The sequence below is a fragment of the Drosophila busckii genome, chromosome 2R, assembly GCF_011750605.1.
Source record: "Drosophila busckii strain San Diego stock center, stock number 13000-0081.31 chromosome 2R, ASM1175060v1, whole genome shotgun sequence".
NCBI classification, from domain to species: domain Eukaryota; kingdom Metazoa; phylum Arthropoda; class Insecta; order Diptera; family Drosophilidae; genus Drosophila; species Drosophila busckii.
Genome location: NC_046605.1, coordinates 12480881 through 12502837, shown reverse-complemented (window position 1 = coordinate 12502837; position 21957 = coordinate 12480881). Strand labels below are relative to the sequence as shown.

The window sequence follows — 21957 nt, the reverse complement described above, 5'->3', positions numbered from 1 at the left end:
TGCCTTAATGAAGAATTAGCTTCCTTGCAGAACTCTAGCATACCCTCTTTATTTTAATTATGAATAGCAAAGTGTATAAACTGGGTGCAGTTTAAGGAGTGAACAGCAATTCGAAGCTTATACTTAACTTAATTATTTTTAAAAGATTTTTTTATAAGCTAGTAAAGTAAAAATTAATCTGTACTAAGTATTGTAGAATTATTTTCTTATTAAACTCATAATTTGTGCTTGAATTTTCAGCAATTTCTATGCTCTTTATATAAAACTTAGAGAGTCTAAGATTGGCTGCATATTTTCAACTAAGAATTTACTTAACTTAAATGTGAATCAGTTAACTAATAACTTACCTTCTGGAGAAAGCAGCCTCGCAATGTGGACACTTGTAGTTGCGCTCGTTGGTGTGGAGCTTCTTATGGCGATCACGCGAGCGTTTGTGCTTGAACAGCTTGGCGCAGTATTCGCATTTGAAAGGCAAATGCTCAGCATGGCTCTAAAATGGAATGAGAGCGGAAGAGGGGGGATTAGTTATATAAATTAGCAAGCAAGACGAGTGCAACAAGTGCTTGACTGCAGTGGTGGAGCCGCTTGGCCAGTCGCTCTGACTAAACCTATTTGAAATTCTTAGAAGACAGCATGTCGTCAGCTGTCTACCCCCGAAAAGTTGAAAAGGCCGCCGGACTTTGAATTTATGACTGCACTGCAGCGTTGACTAAATCTCAATTTGTATCTCGGGCCAAAAATCTGCATACCACTGGGGGTATTGTAGGTGTATTCTCTGCTTCTCAAGTCTCGTGGACAAATTCATCTAAATGCGCAACGCAAAACGCCGCCAAATGCTGGCGGCGGGGCATGGCACACACCCGCAACCGGTTTAGGTTTTTTTTTGGGTTCTTTTGGCGGTTGGCGGCGGTGGCGGTGGCCGGCGCGGTAGAACTGCCTTTGAAGTCTAGCGAAATACGAAAAAAATTAGCCCATTTGTATGCAGCTCCCCACAGTGGAGCGCGGCTTATTGCACAATATGAGACAAGTTGGCCACAAACTACACAAACCGCCAACATCTCGTGTTGATTATAGCTTTTTAAACTGTCGCGCCAATCATCTACATCAACATAAACATCAGAGCAGAGCAGAGCAGAGCAGGCCAAGTGCCCATTTTATGTACTACAAACGTGTGAGTATTGCTACAAGCCCCAAAAACCAAAAGGATCAAAGGCAGCGCCTGCGATATGCATCTCGACTCATCCTAAACACTGCGACTCTGCCTGCAATTGGGTTAACAAGTTGCTGATGTCATGGGCGTTGTTGCCAGCAGCGGCGGCAACTAAAAGGCAAACATGTGGGTGAGCTCAAAGCTCAGAGAGATATATAGAGAGAGAGAGAGAGAGAGAGAGAGTACGTGCTTATGTAGGTAGCAATTGCTACCGAATTATTTTTATGCGCTGCAAGGAATTACTTATTATATGTGAAGTTGATGTATTGCTCACGTTAGCTATAAATCAGCCAGTAATAAACAGAGGCTTAGACTTACAAAGGATTCATTGCGCTTTTATCGCATTGAATATAGTAACAAAATATATATAAATTATGCCCATTTAAACTAAATTTAGCAATAAATTAGTATTCACTTTTTTGAGTTGCTATTTGGCAATTTAACAAATTAAATATTTGATCTAAATAGAATAATAAATCAATTAGCTAGCAATGAATTATCCTAAGTAAAAATTAAGTAATTTAAAACAATTTTTTGTTGCTTTGAATTTTAGTAATTCTTAATTTAATTTTGAATATTTTGATTGCTATTTGTCAAAAAAATTAAAAACAAATATTTAAGTAATTTAAAGTTTGTAATTAAAGTATTTAAAGTTTACACAAAAATAAAGCAAACAACAAAATAAAAAATTGAAACACGAATTGCAAATCAAGAATGTATAATTTCATTAAAAAAAATAAATAAAATATTATTAATAAAAAAACTCTGAAATTTATGGAATTCAATTTTCTAAATTTATAGCAACTTTCATAATTTTCAGGACATCCATATCCATAAAACAATTTTCTGAGCATGTTATTTGAAATAATTATATAATTAAAGATTTATTTATCTCATCTCAACTTATTTTTAGCAACTTGCTCAAAATCTTTTCTCCTTGAGTCTCTTAAGTTTTGAAATCTTAAACTCTAGCAGATTTTAAATATTTAATGCAACACCTTTCTATCAAATTTGGGAAAAACAATCAATAGCACTTAACAAATTGCCGCAGCTCTTGCCACTTGACATTTGTGTCTTCCTCGTCGGCACTGACACCAAACCATGTCAGTCACCCAAACCCATTTGCTGTCAAACCACCCAAAGCTGTTGCTAGTAGTAGTAGTAAGCGCCTTACGGCAATGTCAAGCGCATAATTAACCCTTTGGCCCACAACTGGGGGTGGGTGGGTAGACTCACCTGCACGTGATGCTTCAAGTAGCCGAGACGCGGAAATGATTTATCACAGAACTGACACTGATAGGAGCCGTCGCCGCGACTCTTAATGCCCTCGCCTGTCAACTTATCAAACTTTGCGGTGACTCCGGCGCCAGCAGCAGCGCCGAGTGCAGCGCCCGCGCCAGTCTGAGCTGCCAGCTTGGCTTCCTTATTGATTTTGCGCAGCTTGTTGGCAAGCTTCAGCGCCTGCTGATGATGATAATGATGATGATGATGATGCAAGTGGCTGGGACGCTTCGGTTTGCGTGGCTCCTGCTCCTGCTGCTGTTGCTCCAGATCTGTGGCATTGGCATCGCCATTTGTTTTTTCCTTTTCCTCGCAGCCAGGCGCCGCCATCAGAGGCTGCTGCGAGTTGGGCGTCAGTGTGCCGTCCGAGATGCTGGGCGAGTAGCTGGAGGAGGTGTGCGTGCTGTACATGTCTGTAATATATATATATGGATGGGTTAAGTTGCGAGCAATTAAGATCATGTGTGGGCAGTGACTGCATCCTTATTAGCGCCGTCGACAATCGTCGGGGCCTTTGGGCAGTCTGTCGTAGCGTCTGTCACTCGATTGTGACTAAGACAGGAAATCAACGTTGAGCATCAAATGCTTGGCAAGTCTTAATTCAATTAACATGCAACGTTTGGTGTTGCCTCCACCCCAGACACACACACACACACACATGCATGCTGAGCACTCTAAATGTAAATGAGCTGCACGTTGGTTTCATGCAAACTAATTGTTGCTTTAAGAGCGTTTTAATTACAACAACTGCTGCGATGTGCCTGCCACTTGACGTCCCACCAGGCCCAAGTGGGCAATGAGGGTCGGCTCCGAGTCCGGCCGCTTGTTTAATTCACCCCACTTTCGCGCAGTGTAGGCCCAGCTTTGATCTATCACCACGCGCCAAGTGTCGCTGCGGCCTTTTTGGTTCACTTTCCGTTTTAATATCAAAAACAAAAACCTTAATTAAAGCTAATTGTGTCTGATACGCGACTCTCAAACTATCTTGTCTACTACTGCCGTCGCCTCAACACTACTGATCTGCTGCTCAACTTTATAGTTTCAAAGTTCTTTTGTTTTAATTAGGAAATATGAAAATAATGCATCAGTTTAATTAACGCGTGTGGCAGCTACAAATTGAAAGCTGTCTGCGCCTTAGAACTGGTAATTGCCAGTCTTAAGTGTCACTTGGGTCAAAGAAAGTTGGCCAGAGATTGGATAAATCTTGGCCACTTGATTGCCATCACTCGAAAAGGGTTGCAACTGATTTGAACTTTAGAAGAGATTCTATTAGCAAGAGCAGAACAGAGGGAGAAAGCTTCTAAAGCGAACTGAAGCTATGAAGAAGAAAGGGAAAATGCATGAAGGGACATTAAAATTTAATAATATTAGATTAATTAATATTATTAATAGATTGGAGAATTGTAAAAGAGCGAAAGCTTTAGATGAGAACCAATCCTATGTTATAATTAAAAGAGTTTGGTTATATTATTTGAATGTCACTATAAAAGTATACAAAAACTATTCATATCTATTGAAACCTATGACAATATAGTTTATTCAAATTACAAGACTATAGCCAATCGAACGAAATCCTCTAATTGGTCTTGGAAGATTGCTTGCAGCCCTATAACCATTGATTAGAATAAAGGTTACAATAGATCTTATAGTTTTGGATATGGAAGCTCTCAACAATTATAATAATAATGTGTGTGTATCTTTGATAAACAACTAAAACATTTCAAAACATCCTGACAAAATATGTTAAAAATTTTAATTGAATTTAATAACAAATTATTAAATTTGATCTGTTATAATAATTTGATTCAATTTAATAACAAATTACTAAGATTGATCTAGAATAATTTAGTTATCATTATAAGAATGTAATCTGTATTGTATTTTCAAAATATTTAAATTTATATACTTATATAATCCCATTTACTTTTAAATAGATCAAAAGATTTGTAAAAAATATTTAAATTTGTGATATTTGCGTATGAATTATTACCGTTAGCTGTAATCTCCTTGGTAGCCTGAATCTTTTCAATTAAATTCTCTAAACGCGAACTGGGACCACGATAGAGCATCTTTAAAGCCATCATGGCATTGTCATTAAATTTGAAACTTAATTAAAGCATTAAAACAATTTGCACTAAAAACTTGTTGCCTTTCTTTTGTTTGTATAATTATATTTAAATGCAGCACTTGAGTTATGCAAATTGAATATTTTGTTTGCAATTAGCACTGACACCAAACGACGCCTAAGGATCGCATTTGTAATTAATGTTGTTTTTGTTGTTGTTGTTGGTTTAAGGCCGCGACGCTTGAGTAATGAGAACGACAAAGGAGCGAACGTGCACGTCCAAATGCCGCGAGCACCAAAATGTGACTAAATCAGAGCCAAGAGCCAAGCGCCGTAGGAAACCGGAGCAGCAGCATTCGCAGCAGCGGCAGCCGCAGCAGCAGAGCAACGGGCGTCAACGCCTATAAAAACAATAAACCGAGCACTTGGCGAACCAGTTACCAAGCGCATGCGTGTCTGTATGTGTAAGTGAGTGCAGCTCTCTATCTAAGCGTGTATGTGTGTGTGTGTGTTGGTGCGTGAGTGTGCTGCCTTTTGGGATGCTCTCGCCCCAAGCGTCGCTGCTGGCAAATGAGAGGCCACAAAAGCAAAAGCATTAAATGGCGCCCCATACACTCACACAAACACACACACACACACACCCAAGCTCAGCCATGCGTGGGTAGGCGAGAGTGAGACACCAATTGAGCGTATGCGCGAGCGAGAGAGAGAGCGTGCCTATATACAAAGCAAAAGGCGGAGCATGGGCGTCGTAGCCCCTGTGGTGTCACATTGGGCGTTCGCTTGGCAACTGGGAGAGCGTAAAAAAAAAAAAAAGAAGAAAGCAAGCAGAGCGAGTGAGCGAGAGACCAACATGCGATTTATTCACTTTAGTTTAGTTTGGGCAGGCGGCAGTAAAAATGCAAATTAGCCAAAATGTCAGGTGATGATGTGAAGTTGTTGGAAAGTTGATTTTCACTCAAATTGCTTTTAGCCAAATGAAAAGTTTGGTAAGCGCGTTTTTATGTCATCAAATATTTAAAATAAAAAAGAGCAAAAGTTGGCAAATAGACTGCAAGACTTGATTTAAAATTAAAATAGTTTTAGCGAGGTAGTTTAAAATGAAATAAAACTATTTAAATAAGTAAAAATAGTTGTAAGCATAGGCAGTAATTTTAAATAATAATTTAAACAAATAAAATCAGAATCATTGAAAAGAAATACTTTGCGAGAACTAAAAGCGCAGCTAAAGAGCTTAACAAATTAAAAAGAATTGTTTAAATAGAAGTTCACTACGCTCGACATAAATAATATTTTCACATACATATTATTGACATTTATTTAAGCCCAAGCCACATGTCGATTTTAATTAGACCTTCATAAATTAGCATCAAATTAACTGCGTTAAGCCAAACACATTACGCAATCTGTCAATAAGTCGCCAACGCAAAATATTGAAAAAAAAAAACACATATGCAGGCTGCTGATATTGACAGCCATGTGGCTGAAAAGCAGAAAAAGCCAAAAAAGGCAGCGAACACGTTTAAGCCATTAGCGTTAAGAGGACGCAAATGTCGGCCGTCAATGTGGCAGCAACCAATGTGGCCAACAGACAGGCTGAAACAGTCAGGCCAGCCAGCAAGGACACGTGCAACAAAAAGCAAAACACGGAAAGCAAAGCGTTGCAGCATGCAGCAGCATTTGCCACTAAAAGCCAAATTAATTATGCATGCAGTGCCAGCCACAGCAGCAGCAGCAGCAACAATAACTGATTTTTTTTGTTAGCCGCCTGTCAGCCACAGTCGACGACGACGACGACAGCACGCCCAGCAGACTTCACGCCCACTTTACAGTTTTTAGCCAAAAACTATTAAAGCAATTAAAAAATCACTTTGCACATTAGCAGCAGCAGCAGCAGCTTTGCCAACGCGTTTTTATTTCGTTACGAGTTTCCAATTGGACGACGCCGCCAGCCAATGGCAAACGCCGACGCATGCGTTGCTGCTAAGAGCGAGATAGCAAGCTATATGCTGGCGCTGCTCTCGCGCTTATTTACTTCGGCAACAGGCCACTGCGAATTGACAGCGCTGTCGATTTGTAATTCTTTTGCTTGCTTTTTTAATTTCCGGGCTATTGCAACTAATTGTCGTATTCGGAAATTGTTTTGTTGTTTGAGTCTTTGGTTTGAGATTAGGTGTGGGCAGCAAGTAAATTCAATTCAAGAAATGTTGAAATGTTTAATGTTAATGAAATAAATGTTGTAGTAATGTTTTTTTTATAAAATAGACACATTTTTATATACATAAATGTAAATTAAATAAGAAAATTGCTTAGGAGCAATTCAAACAAATTATTTAAGAAAAAAATGTTTTATATTAATGAAATAGATTTTGAATTAATGTAGCAATGTTTTTTTTAATAAAATAGACACTTGTACACATAAATTTAAATTTAAATATAATTTGGCTACTGAACTAAAAATTAAATTTGCTTTTAATTTTATTTTGTACTTTTTGCCATTTTATCGCTTTCGGCTTAAATTAGTTTTGTTAGCTGTAGTTTTAGCTCAAATACGACATCCAATTAGCCTAAAAACCAAACTGTCTATAAACTTTTACCTTTTTTCAGCCACAAAACTTTCATGCAGCAATCAGAATATTGTACCCCAGTTATGCTCAGCTAATTTCAATCAATCAGCAGATTGAGTTAAATTTTTAATGCTCGCCAAACAAAAAGTTTTTCGAGCAAATGTCACAACAACATAAATTAGAAAATCTCGCTCAGCTTAAAAGAAATACATGAAATTCCTCTAATTGTAAACAAGTCAAATTTTCAAGTTTGTCATGTTAATTGCTCTGCCAGCGAAAGAAGCTTTGGCTGCTAAGCGTTTTCAAGTGTAAAACAACAAAATTGCTCATTGCCTGCAGTTTAAAAATGCAAAAGATTTTCGGCCCCAAATAAGCAAACAGCACAGTCGGCAGCATTTTGTGTCCTTTTTTCATTTGCTGGCAGTTGCCAGTTGCCCGTTGTTTTGTCTCACTGTTAATTACGTTTGAGTGACAGTTTTGTGACAGGCGCTGGCAGAGACCACGACCACGACCACGAGCAGGACTAAGAGCAGGACTCAAGTGTTGTAGCGGGGCTAGGGTGTGTGTGTGTGTGTGTGTGTGGGCTGGTGGGTGAAAGGATGTTCAGGTAAATGCGCCCAGGCAGCAACACAGCGACCTTAGCTCTTGGCCCTTTTTTGATGCGCAGCAATGGGCAGTGGGGTAGGGTAGATAAATTTGTTATTTAGGCAATTGGTTAAGCAACTCATTTTACAGCAAATATATACATTAATAGTAATATATAGCGTAAGAATGCTAAATTTTGTATAATAATAATTTATAATTTAATTGCATTTGGCACTGCTTTTAGTACAGGGTATTCTATAGCTCATATAACTCACATGCTCGTTTTGATTTCTGTGCATTTTTAATGCGCAGCTAATGTGACGCCAAAAACTTTGACTTTGACTGAGATTTGTTGGTCAGCGGTGTCAGCAGCAGCAACCTGACCGCCTGCCTGAGCTTGGGGCTACAGCTCACATGTCAGCGGCTTTCAAACTGCTGACAGCGAAAGGGTTTGGCCCAACTTGCTAGAGAGAGCGCCCTCATGCATAATAGATAAATTATAAAAATATAAGCACTATACACACCCAACCAACCAGCCAACCACCCACTCACACATGTGCATTAAGTGGGCGCGATTGCACACATCAGCAAGCTGTCAGGCATTGTCCTTTAGCTAGAGTATCCTTTTGTTGCGTTGCTGCGCATTTTAAATTAGCCCTCGCTTTAGCCCAAAAAGTCACTCAAATTGTCACTTTGATGTTTGCGACAAGAGTGCCCCGTGTCCTTGCTACAAGTCCTGAATTTATGCATGTGTCTCTATAGAAAAGCCATCCCCCTCCTCCGCTGCTCATTTTTAACTGCACAATTAATCAGACGCTTAAGCATACATTTAATTAGAAGCAATGACCAAAAAAAAAAAATGGGCTTAAAATTCAACCTTTTTTTTCAGACAATTACTTGCTACTTGTATAAAAAATCGCTAAGTTAATTTGACAAATTCTATTTAAATAATTCTATTCATTTTTGGGCATAAGTCTTAAGCAGTAACCGCATTTTCGACTTATGCTGTACCCAGGGGATTGCAAATCAAAGCTATGAAAAAAAATTAATGAAAAAAAATTATGTTTTCACTCTCGATTCTTGTTTAGTTACTGATTGGTTAAGCATTATATTTCATTTTATTATTTAATTTGTATTAGAAATAAGCAAAAAGAGTAAAAATTTATTTACATGATCGAAATGCAAAAAAAACATCTAAGCTGAAAATTCTATTCCATGGCAAAAATTATTATAAAAAATTCTAAAAAAAAAATTCAAGAAATTTTGTGTAGTGAAAACTAGTTAGAGAATATTTTTAAAACTTTTTTTGGTGCTTAGAACATCGAAATAGATGAGAAACAATATAAAGAGTTCTGAGGCGCAGAAATAATAAATATTTGCACTATAGCATATAAAGCCCCTCCCACTACGCTATATATTATGCATTTTGCACTATATTTTTATACGCCTAGCTCAATAATAAATAATATATACGCGCTTTATGCATTGAAACCCTTCAATTGAATAGTTTTGTATGCGGCTTTAGCTTATTAGTTAAATGCCAACGAACTGCGCTTTGAAATGAGGGCAATAAAATGATTTTATGTTTATTATCGTCATCATCTGGCCAAACGGCTCTGCTCAGAGCTCGTAAACCCAAATTTCGCCACAGAGACTGAGCGAGAGAGAGAGACGACCCCTTTTGGTTTGATGGTTGGTTCCGTTATCGTTGGCACTTGAATCGCCACGGCATGCTTAAAGTTCTAGTTTCCGCCTGCCGCGAGAGATATCAGCAACCGGAATCGCCAAGGGGGAGGGCTGGGACACACACACACACACACACACACACAAAAGACATCGGATGTGTGGCAATCGTACATGTTAATCTGTTGCTGCTACCTTTGGCTTTGGCTTTAGTGCAATGCATTTCAATTACGACTGCTTAAGAGTTCCAGTTCCAGTTTTAGTTCCAGTTTCGTCTTTGTTTATGACTCTGGCCTGGCTGTGGCACGCGTGGCGTGACAACATTTAGCTTCCGCTTTGAGCTGAAGCGGCAGCTGAAACTGCCCGTGCCCCATTCATAAAGCCAAACCACAAGCTTTGGGGCCAGCACGTGCCCGCTGTGTGGCAAGCACAAGTCTCCAAAAGCGCTGGCTGCGCTTCACTGAGTGCATAACCAAACAGGTGCGAAAGTCAATTATCGCCGAGCGTCAGTCAACCTCAAAACTCACACACACACACACACACACACACACACACACACAAAATGGTTTTGTGGCCCAGCAGCCGCAAACCCTTTTCAATCAGCGCGTAAACCGCTTGCCACCGCAGGACGCACCCGTCACGTCGCCAGGCGCATCATTAGCCAGCTGACAGCTCGATCAAGATCGTGACCAGCCTCGGACTTATCAATGAGTGTGTGCTCTACCTGTCCGAACTCTCTCTCTCTCTCTCTCGCTGATTGATTTGTGTCAGCGCCTGCGCCTCGAACGAGACAAATTCCCGATGCCTGCCCACTGATTGGCCCTCGAATTCATTTTTCATTCAGGGCCTTTACGCAATTGCCTTAGGGATCATCATTATGTGCCTTGATTGTGACAGCCAATGACTTGACATATTGCTTAACGTAATTATTGTTTTGCTTAATATATAAATGGGCCTTATTCTGTTTTGTTTTGTTTTGTTTTGAAAGCGCACAGTGGGCAGCCCAGTGTGGTCTAGTGACAGTGGCGCCCATTTAATTGAGCTAAAGAGTGGAAAACTATTGAATGAGTGCAGCAGATAGATTTATTTATAGATAAATATTATGAAAGGTCCGAAGTGTACTTAAGAGCTCTTAATTAAACTCATTTTGAAAAGCTAGAGATTGTTGATGTTTTGTTTAATGTATCGAAATGTTGAAGAGCTTAAAAATTAATGTGAATGAACAGCGGAAACTCTTAAGCATTGTATGAATCAAATTTAATTTAATTATAGTATTAAATTGCTGACTATATTGCAATAAAATTACGCTTGCCAAAGTTTACTTATGTGATCCTTTTATCCTAGCACATTAACTAAAAACTGTCTTCTAGGTTAAAAAAAAAACTCCCAATGCTGAGCTTCTTAAATTTGTCTTAGGCTCTTTGATTCTTTCAGAATAATTTCATATTTTCAATTATATTTTGTGAAATTATTTGATTATATAAATTTTGTATAATAAACTTGTCTTTATTGTTTATTAAACATAGTTCCTATAGCGTAGCAGTTATAACTTTTAGTATACAAATTATATTTAGTGTAATTATGGTTTGAGCCATAAAAATAAATTATAAATTAAATATTTTGACCTAATTAAATTATTTTTAGATAGTGAATAACATTTCTATTAAAATAAATATTGTTTCCCCCCAAAATTAAATAAAATAAATTAAATGAATATAAGTAGTTTTTCCTTAAAGCCTTGACAACATGAATTACCAACTAATATACAGACAAATAACTCTTTGGGCATCACACTACAGTGGCACACAACAATGTTCGCCGCTTTAATAATTGAAATACCAACGGCTAAGGTGAAATATTCCGCGTCAGAACAAATCATGTTATAACGGTAACGGCGTTATTTATGCAGCTAACGGCGCAAGCCGAAGCACATAACAATACATTTAAATTAAATCCTTTAAGAGCAGCAAGATGCGAGTCCATTTTCAGTTAAGAATTTATCTGCGTAGTGTACGCAAATATGCGCATGTATGTGTGAGTGGGTGGCTGGGTTGCTTTAGTTGGGTTAAGGGCTGATGCTGTGTGTGTGTTCCCTGGGGAGCGAGGCAGGCGCGAAATTGTGCCTTGGAGTCGCATAAGACGGAGCTACAGCGAAAGTGGCACCAAAAGTATGCACGTGGGAGCCAGTAAAAGTGGGTGGGGCAGTCGCTATATATGTATGTGTGTGTATGAGTTTGTGTGTGTGTGTGGGCGAAAAAAGCGTAAAAAGTTTTACCTTAGCCTTGAGTTGGACAGCACGCTATAAAGTTGGGCCAAACACCTCAAGCATATAAATCATGCAACGCTGCAAGAGGCGCCACAGTTTTTGGGAAGGCGTGTCATAACTTTTGGCTTCGCCTGCGTGCCATCTCCAGGGATGGCAACAAAAGAATGGCCAGCCCGCCGTATGCTCCTGGGCAACAGACAGCGCGCAAAACTTAAGAGAAAGCTGTGGAAAAGCGGAAAAGCTTCTCACTGCAGCTGACAGGGTGCCAAGTGCAGCGTAACAAACCAAAAAAAAGAAAACAAAATAAAATATAATACAAAACCCAAGCAGCAGCAACTTTTGCTGTTTTTATTATTATGGTATTTGCCGGTGGAGCCGTGTGCTGGTGTCAAGCTGTTTGTGCACCTGAGATTACAAACTTTGCGCTCTGCTCTGCTCTGCTGCTGAGTTTGGCATTATTTATGGCTTACAACAGCGTTGAGCGTCTGAGTGTTGAGCGCTGCGCGTCTGAGCGTTATGCATAGCTCTGGAGCATTTATGTTTGGCTATTAAACTGATTAGCGAGCATGTTTGACCCAATTACATGCGGCTAAGCTGCGTATGTTAAAAATGTGAGAACTTGTAAACGTGCGCGTTAATTTTTAGTTTTTTTATTTTTATTTTTCGACTGCCACACAACGCGGTTCATTAAACTGTCGCACAGAGTTTTCCAAACAGCGAGATTTATATCTCAGCGTTGCGACAATTTGCGACAAATTTCATGTGAAAGCAACGGACTTGCTGCTGCTGCTGCTGTGAGAACTTTAAGCTACCCAAAAGACGCAATTTAAGACAGCAATTATTTATGGTCTTGCCACAAGTGGACAAGTGGACATGTGGACATGTGGACATGTGTGCTTGGCGCTTTGTCTGCAAGACAAATTCGTAATTAATTGCGTCGCATCAAAAGGAAACTCTAAAACTATTTGCATACACACAAGTAGTCGCAATCTCAGTCTCCGTCTCAGTCTCAGTCTCAGTCTCTCGTTGTCTTGTCAGCTTTTTAAAAGTGAGTTTGCAACTACTTTTTGCCGGCAAAGGTTTCCTGCCGTACCCGTACACGTGCTATTAATAAATCAAAAGCACAGCTCCCCACTCTCCCCATAAGCGCAAGTCCACTGCGGCTTAAGACAAACAAATGAATTGCGCTTTGCTAAAGAACTTAAGACAGCCCCACACTGCGCATTTGCCATTTTCATATGTTGACTGCAACTAATTGCATTTCATTGCATACATTTAGGCGCACAGCCTGGCTGCAGTTGCAAGCAAAATTTCATCAAATCACAGCGCATGCCGTAAAACGTTTCAAAATTGTACACAAATAGCCACAGTGCCATTGAGATTACCCAACTACCAACCCCCACCAATTCAGCAAGCCACAAGCTGTCGAAGCGAACTGAAGAAATGTGGCTGAGCAGTCAACAGGCCCAGGCTCTAGTCTTAGATTCGATGGGGTTGAGTGAGTTGGGCAATGGACAAGAGTTGAGTCTTGCGGTAGCTTAGCTAAGTGTATACACTGAGAAAAACAAATGTAGCAGTTGCAAGCTTACAGTCTAAAATTGCTTAGAAAATATAATTTGATATAAGAGAAATTTCTATTCCCAACCAAACATTTAAAAAACTCAAACTATTACCAAAGCACTTAAACAATTTAAGTATAATAATTAAGCATAAATTTGTTATGTGTTTTTTCATGTAAGTCGCCTGATTTTTTATATAAAACTAAAAGTTAAAATTATAATTATATAATAGTAAATTGGCATTTCAAAGAAATTTTAATACCAGTTGTGGATTTTTCTGATAATACATTAAGTAAAGATTAAATAAATGCATATAAAATATAAAACACTTTTGATTTACAAGCATTGCAGAACTTAAGGGCTTAACCCTTTGAGATGAAAGTAAGATATAGAAAATATTTGAGTATTATATTTCTTAACGATTGCATAACTGAAACTGAAAATCTCAGTTGTTGCAATAATAATAAAAAACATAATACGCTATATTTACATTTTGCCTAATTAGTTCAACTCTTATTCACTCCTATTTTCTTTCAGTGCATTTGAAACATAAGAAAGCTAGCCAAGGCACTAAACCAACGCCAACGAAGTCGAGTTAGCCAAGCAGACAGCGAGACTTGGACTCTCGGTGTGTGAGTGTGTGTTTGACTTGAATGAATGAATGAATGAGTGAGTGTGGCAAGGACAACAACGTTGTATGAAACAAACAAGCAAACAAACAAAAAGAGCAACACACACAGACAAACATAAGCATTGAAAAGGAAGTCTGCAAAAAATAAAATGCTGGGCAGGAAGTGTTAGAGCAAGTGGGGAAAGACCGCAAAACGAAACAAATAACAGAGAAAAAGCATTCGAAATGGCACTAGAGAGAAATGAGGCAAACGGCAAGCAAGCAAAGTGGATAAAGTGGGTGGAGGTGGGAGGTGGGAGTTGGGGGTTGCTGGTCATATTCGTGGCCGTAGCTCATGATGCTGCTTGGCCGGAGAGGAGCGAGCAACGGAGTCGCTCAGCTGCTATGTTCGACAGCTCGTAAATGGCTAGCAGCATATTTGTTATATGTATGTGTGTCTATGTGTGTGTGTGTGGTGAAAGTGAAGTGGCAAGTGGCATTTCTGCTAGCTAGCTAGCTTGCTTGCTTGCTTGCTTGGTGTTGATTGCTGTTTGGGGTTTTTAAAACGTAGTTAGGCTGCCCGAGCGCCAGCATATGAAACGATACCCGCGACACAGGTGTAGAGCACCCTGGAGTGTCGTGGCCAGCTTGCCATATAACACCCCAAACGGCAATTTCAATGGTTATGTGGCGCCATCATTGACACTGGCACGCAATTCACACACACACACACAAGTGTGTGACAAAAATATTTTGTGCTCTCACCTGAGTAGAAGCTATCCAGACTCTGCAGCTCCAGCTCATCATCGTAGTCGCCATCACTGCTCAAACTGCTGAGGCTAAGCAAATCATCCACATCCTGCTCCTGCTCCAGCTCCTGCTCTAGCTCCTCCAACTTTGGCTTAGCTGTAAACACAACAAATTGGAATGCATGCATAGTTAGTACAAATCTTTGTATACGTATATCGTAGGATGCAGCTTTGTCTTGGCCATGGACATGGAAGCACGTAACACTGCCGTTGGCGCTGCCGTTGTGCATGCCAAGTCCCTTGTTACCAGGAATTTTGATTATGCTAAGCCCGAGGGTGCCATAATTCCATGCCCAAGCACAGCCAGGCCAGCTGCCCCAAAGACTCGAAAGACTCCCAACACCCAACTCCTGCTTCAGCTTCAGCTGCGCTTTAAGAGCATCTAAGAGCAAGCGCATCACATGCGCAGTCGCAGACTTGTTCTGATTTTTAAGAGCGCACAGTGCTCAATCTCTCTCTCGCTCTCTCTCTCTCTGTCGCGTGCTCTCTCTGGAACAGCTGTTGGGCTTGCTAATAATGCTGACGCTGATTTGTTTTATATTTCGACACGTGCTCTGGCTATTGCTTTAGTGTTAGTGTGGGGTAGCTGCTTAAAACGTCTGCGTTAAGCACTTGGCAAGCGCGCACCGAACGTATACTTGATGTTGCGTATACGCAGTGTCAAAACAGCGCTATGTTTAGCTTAAACTGTAGGCCAATTAACATGGTTAGCCTTACTCAGTGCTCAGTCAATTAATTTGAAAATATTTAAAAGGAAAATAATAATGACAGTAATTTTCGTACCATTTTCTGTACTACTATCTGCATTTACTACTACTACTATTGGTAAAACTATTACTTCCATCTACTATCTATTGCTCTTACTACTATATACAATTATTACTACCATTTACTATCATTACTACTATTATTTCTTATACTATTACTGCCATTTACCACTTACTACTATATACAATTATTACTACCATTACAACTATTGTTTCTATATTATTACTATCATTTACTACTTACTTTTATTGTTAATAATATTACTACCATTTACTACCTACTACTATTGTGAATACTATTACTACTACAATTGCTAATACTATTACTACTATTTCAATTGTATTGCTAATACTATTACTACTATTTACAATTGTATAAATAATTTTTACAATACTCCACAACAATTACTACTATTTACTACTTACTTACTTTCCACAAATACTACTACTACTATCTACCATTACTTCTACCCTATTACTGATTATAATACGAACACTACGTTTACATCAGTATAAAGCAACCACCAATTATCAGAGAATCTTCTTCAATTAGTTTTCAATGCTAACCAATCTATCCATCAATACTATTGGTGCTGCTTTTATTTGCTACTAATTGGCTCACTAGCTACAACTTTAGCTGAAAGTCATTTGCATTTTCGCCACATATCCAACTCATCTGCCCAAAAATTCTACTTTACTTAACACTAACTATCATATGTGCAGCCAAAGCTACAAAAACTGGCCAACTCAGAGCCTCATGAATTTGCTGGCTTTGAGCCTTGCAGCTCTACTTAAGTTCAATCAATGCATAACACTCAGGCTATAACTATAAACTAGTTAGCGACGCGCAAGCAGCAAAATTTGAGTTAAGTAGAGAGCGAGGCAGCGATGAAATCAGCGGCATAAAAAGCCATCAGCCAACCTGGCTAACTGGCCGTGGCTTTTAGATACTTTAGCTGCTGGCGCTACTATTAGTTTCTAATGACAAAATGAAATTTCTGTAACAGCTGACGATGCTGATGACCTATAACCCCAAAGAGCGTAACAGCAACTGCAACTGCAACTGCAACATTGTAAAAAATGTGCCTTTGATGGCGGTGGCGGTGGCAGTGGCAGCGTTTGATGTGGCAGCGACGTTTTGACGATGCGTCTGCTTTTATGCCACTTTGCATGGCGGCAGGCGGAGCAAGTGGGCCACACACGTCCAATAATCCTTGTACAGCAACTGGGGAATACTTCATCAGTGGCAACCAAATTTTACGAATTTCCCGCACTAGCTGCTGCTGCTGTTGTTGTTGTTGCTGTTGCACGTGCATGCCGGAGCGCCATCTAGCGGACGCATAATGCTTGCAAGCAGAGGCAGCACGAACAAGTTTCAACATGCCAAAAACGCAACGCAAGTGTGCGACATCAACGGGCGACCGCTGCTGCCCAATCCCAAACCCACGCCCCAGCCCCAGCCCCAACCCCACGCCACTGCTCAGCCTAGTCCTGTTCATCATCTCGCTCGCACACGCTCCCCACACGCTTCACTCGCAGGCTGCTGCTCCGGCTGCTGCTGCTGGTGATGCTGATGATTATTCAACATGCGCTCTATGGGGAGTCGTATGCCGTTCAGTCGCTCGCTCGCTCCCTCGCCCCCCGAACAGCAGTCAGCCATGCTGACTTCTTTGGCTCTCTAGCCGCGCGCTGCGCAGCTCTCTCGCTCGCACTTACATGTGTGTGCAGCGCGTTCATGTGGCTTGCCTAGCGAAATTGGCTTTCGTCGAATTGTTGCTTTGAGTTTTGCAAATTTTTCGACACCACACACCGACGCTCATTGCGTTTTTATGTGCCGCAGAGTGTGGAGCAGCGTGTGTAGATTTGCTGCATTCTCATCAGCAGGCAACATCGACGTCGACGTCGACATATGTGTCGATGTCTGGCTAATTTTATGGCTCGCATCTTTGCGCGCGCTCGTCATGTTAATGAAGCTGCTGTGTGCTCATAAATCGAACGAAATTTGCATATGACGCTAGCGCCATCTTGTGGCCATTAGGCGTAGTCGCGCTTTTATGCTTTGATGTTGCTGCTGCGACTGTTGCTGATTATGCTGCTGTCAGTGCTACGCCCACACATGCTGCTGCTGCTGCTGCTGCTGCTTTGGCTGCAGTCGACCACTCGCGCAAATTTCCCTAAGCGCTGCCTACAACAACAACAAGCGGCCCAAGAGCCAGGCCAAGCTGCACTACCAACTTTGGCAACAACAACAACAACAACAAACGGCACTGCTACTGCGGACTTGGAAGTCTCCGCTGCGCCAGCGTGCAGTCCCTAGAGAGCGTCGGCCGGCCATCGCCTGCACTCCCCACAGACTCAAAGAGAAAGCGCTAGACAGGCTGTGCCAAAGCGAACGAGAGAGTGAGAGAGTGAGAGAGCCAGAGCCAGCGCTCGAGAGAGTGTGAGGTAGGTGCCATGCTCTTAATTCGATTCGTTTGCCTGCTCCTTTGCCTTGGCGCCTCCATTGGGAATTGTTGCGCAAATGCTTTTTGTGTGTTGCTGTTTCAAAATTATTGCAAGCCAAATAAAAACGAAATAAAACACAGCGCGCAGACAAAATACAACAACAACAACAACAGCAGCAACTCGCATGTAATTGTGGGTGGTGGGTGGTCAGTTACTTGAATTAGTTGTGAGCTCATGTTCAATATGTCTCTGATGCAATTAACTGCCAATAAATGACTTGGCCAAGACAAGCTACAAAATAACATTTGGCTATATATAATGCTTGAGCTGTCTTAATCTAAAATTAGGAACTTTACGCATTACATTTTAAATTTATAAACAATTTGGCTATATCTAATGCTTGAGACAGATGTCCAATATTAAATTAGGAACTTACATTACATTTTAAATTTATAAACAATTAAGCAGATAAACAAATATATAATAAGTCAACGCTTAATATGCAGCTTAAGTGGTAGAAATTAAATAATGAGTCTTTGATGATATCATAAACGAGTTAAGATCGTTAAGATATTTTGATTGAATACAGAAAATAATTTTTCAAATATTGGCAAGTTTATTTAAAATCTAAGGCTGTAAAAGTTTTAAATATATGCAGCATTGCGTAAAATAATATTTAAAATATTTAATGCGAATTATGTGAATTTTTTCATTGAATAACTAAAATTTTTTTTACTTAATTTACAACAATAAGTTTTAAGCGAAGAACAATACGTTTTTTAGGGAATAAATTTATGCTTATATTGCTAAAATTATAAATTTTTTCTTATATGCTTGAATACGCATAGCCTTCAGCATTAACAATTGCAATAATCATTAATCAATAAACCCACATATGTGTTATGGGTATGGCCCAAGTGTAACATTTGACCACATCGAAAATTTGTCATAACATTTGTCAAAATTCCAGACAACATCATTCGTTCACCCACACATACACGCACACACACCCATACACACATAACCAGGACTTGGCAGCACCTGCATGCAATTCCCTAATCAAAGTCACTGAAAGCAATGAAGTTTTGTCATAAAATTTTACGCACCTTTCGTGCGTACCCCTGGGAAGTGTCCTCCCACATTCTCGCTCTCTTTAGTCGCTGCGCACCTGATAATTTCACACACACACACACACACACACATACATACATACGAGCTCAAACTGTGAGATGATAACTCAGTTTTGTTTCATTTTTCGATACACAATGGAATAATAATGGCAAAATGAGCAACTTCGCTATGCAACAAGAATATGTCTCGGTCTCGGTCTTGGTCTTGCTCTTAGTCTTGGTCTGCGTCTCAAGCTGCTCCCCAATGAGCATACCAATAAACATGCTTTACACAGACACACACATACTCAAGTCTCCTAGCCTTCAACTACTCTTGGTAGGGCGGGCAGAGTGGGTTTTGATATTGCCTCTTGACTCGGCTGCTTATATGGCAATGTATAATTTTTATTCGCACCCAGGTTGCTCCCTACGGAAATGTTGTCGTCTCCAGCACACACACACACACACATTGTAGTAAGCAAGCTGTCCACCCACCCCCACCCACCCAACGTTCGAGTTTGCAGCTACAGAACCGAAATATTGCAACATAAAACTTTACACAAATATAATCTATAAGCAGCAAAACTCATATTAATGTCATAGCATATGAAAGAGATAGCAAGCGCAAGTGTGAAAGAGAAAGTTGCGAGTTTTTGGCTGAGCTAGCGATAGAACCAGAACCTTGGCAAGCTAACAGCAGCACAATTGCGGTACTGAGTGTGACACTTTGGCGTTTACTATGCCGCACAGTGGTACGCAAGCATGCAAGCAGTCAAAGAAAAATAAAGTGGAGCGAATTTGGAGAGGTTTTGAAAGATAACAACTAAATATAATTTATATAATCATGATGCATTATAAATTGAATAAACATTATTATATTACACCATTTTTAATGACAGCTAGCAGCATTTAATTCTTATAAATTAAATTATATTTTTTATGAAATGAAATTTAATTGCAATTTCGTATAGACATTGTACAACTGTGCAGCGCCTGATGGAGCCTCAACTTGTGCCGTGTTGTTGATGCGCACAAAAGGGCCAATTCATTCTCGCCGGGTTTCGCATGGCAGCAACAGCAGCAGCAGCAACGGCAACAACAGCAATACAACGAGCGGCAGAAAGACAATTTTCGGATCCCCCAAACTTATCACAGCCTCTCGATTTCCCTTTAGAACATTATACAACACACTGGAGAGCAGTGGCAGTGGCAGCAGCAGCCAACGGGGGGCCCGCAACGACAAGACAGAGGCGCCAGCAGCAGCAGCAGCAGCCATAGCTACAATGACAGTAAACGAGGCGATTGCGACGCTGGCAAGAGGACGCACTGCAGCAGTGTACTTGTCATATATGTATAATGCGAGTAAGAGCGAGTGCGAGTGCGAGTGCGAGTGCGAGAGAGCGAGAGCGAGTGTGTAGCTGCGCGCACTGGTGATAAAGTTTGGCTCTCCATAGTGCCGTTAGTGGGGAGCTTGGGCTGTTTGTGCGAGTGAGGTTAAAACCGACTTGGCCAGAGACAGCTGCAAAACTTGAGCTCCCAGGTACAAGAGCAGCAACAACGGCACCCAGACGAGCAACGTGCCACACACACACACACACATACAACAAACACAACAGCGCGTCCAGCTGCCTGGTGCATGCTCTTGTTGCCCCACTGGGCCAGCTAGGGGGAGTTTCTATATGGGTGTGTGTGTGTGTGCGTTTCAGTCTAGCCTGCTGCTGCTGCTGCTGTTCCTGGTGCTGCTGATGATGATGTTCTATGCCGGCTTGTCTGTTTCTCCAGCGGGAATACTATTCCATGCCATGCCATGCCGTTTCGTCCAACAGAGAAAAGAGCAACAAATAATGAACAAACACACACTCACACACATACCCAACTGCATATGTACTCTCCATGTGTGTGTGTGTCATCGGTTGGTGCTCCATTTAAACATGGCGCTTGCTTTATTATTGTTGCCCCAAAACCAACAGCAACAACAATAGCAATAACAACAGCAACAAGGGCAGCGCCGCTATAACGAGCAGCGCTTTGAATCGATGGCTTTGCACACCCAAGTGCCATAATCCAATGACGCACAGGAATATCAAATACAGCAACAACAACTGCTATATGTGTATGTGTATGTAAATGTGCGCTTGTATGATGCCACACGGGCACATCAAACTTTATGCACCGACAGGAGCAGCAACAACAGTCACAAAACTCAATGGGCATGGAAATTGGAGTTTGGTGTTTATTTCATACAGGGTGCAAAAAGTTGTTGCCTACTTTACGGCGCAGCTGTAACAGGGTGACCCGAGAGAGAGAGAGCCGCAATTGTTATAAAAACAAATATGCTAAGCTCAAACTAAACATGATCGATTATGAATTTAGCTATAAGCGCAACTCGATAGCTCGATAGATGCTCGATAACTCAGACTGCTTTAGTATCGCAGTTCGCAAAATTAATTAGTTCATTTCAAATGCTTTAAAGTCTATAAAGAAATCTTGTCGCATGGCTCATGTGCATAAAGCCATTTACATTGGACAATTTACAAGCTAGTTTGTTTCTCTTTTCAAGCCTTCTCAATGGCCGAAGGTCTGAGCTGAACTGGTCTGTGAACTGTGGCCACATAGAGCGGCTGGCAGGCAACAAGCAGCTTACATTTGCTATTTATGAGACTGTCGAGAGTTATTAGCCGGACATGTCAATGCCTCGTGGGGCATGCCCAAGACGATAGCTTGGACTTGGCAACGAGGGCGACCAAACGACTTTGTGGCTTTGCAAGATGCGTTGCGACTGTGGCCAGTCAGTTGGACAAGCTTGCTTTTGGTGTTCATATCGCTTAGATATATCTTTAGCCGAATGGCAATAAAATATGTAAATTGAAGTCAAACTTACCAGTGGCACTGGCACTGCTGGCACCGCTGGACCTTGACTTGCAGTGCCCATTGGCGTTGCCGTTGCCGTTGCCATTGCCCGTTGCAGCTAGAGCATCCCCAGGGTGTTGTAGTTCTTCTT

The 21957-nt window shown here is 40.7% G+C and overlaps 1 protein-coding gene across 1 annotated transcript in view; it reads right to left on the bottom strand.

Moving 5' to 3' along the window:
• The window catches only part of LOC108594718 (zinc finger protein 423 homolog), a 29755-nt gene that overhangs the window by 3186 nt on the left and 4612 nt on the right, over positions 1-21957 (bottom strand). The window contains exons 3-7 of the mRNA XM_033293343.1: positions 21838-21924; positions 14787-15017; positions 14592-14732; positions 2447-2904; positions 348-490 (exon numbers count right to left, since the gene is read on the bottom strand). Coding sequence (XP_033149234.1) covers positions 348-490; positions 2447-2904; positions 14592-14732; positions 14787-15017; positions 21838-21924 — 1060 coding nt within the window. The remainder of the gene's footprint in view (positions 1-347; positions 491-2446; positions 2905-14591; positions 14733-14786; positions 15018-21837; positions 21925-21957) is intronic.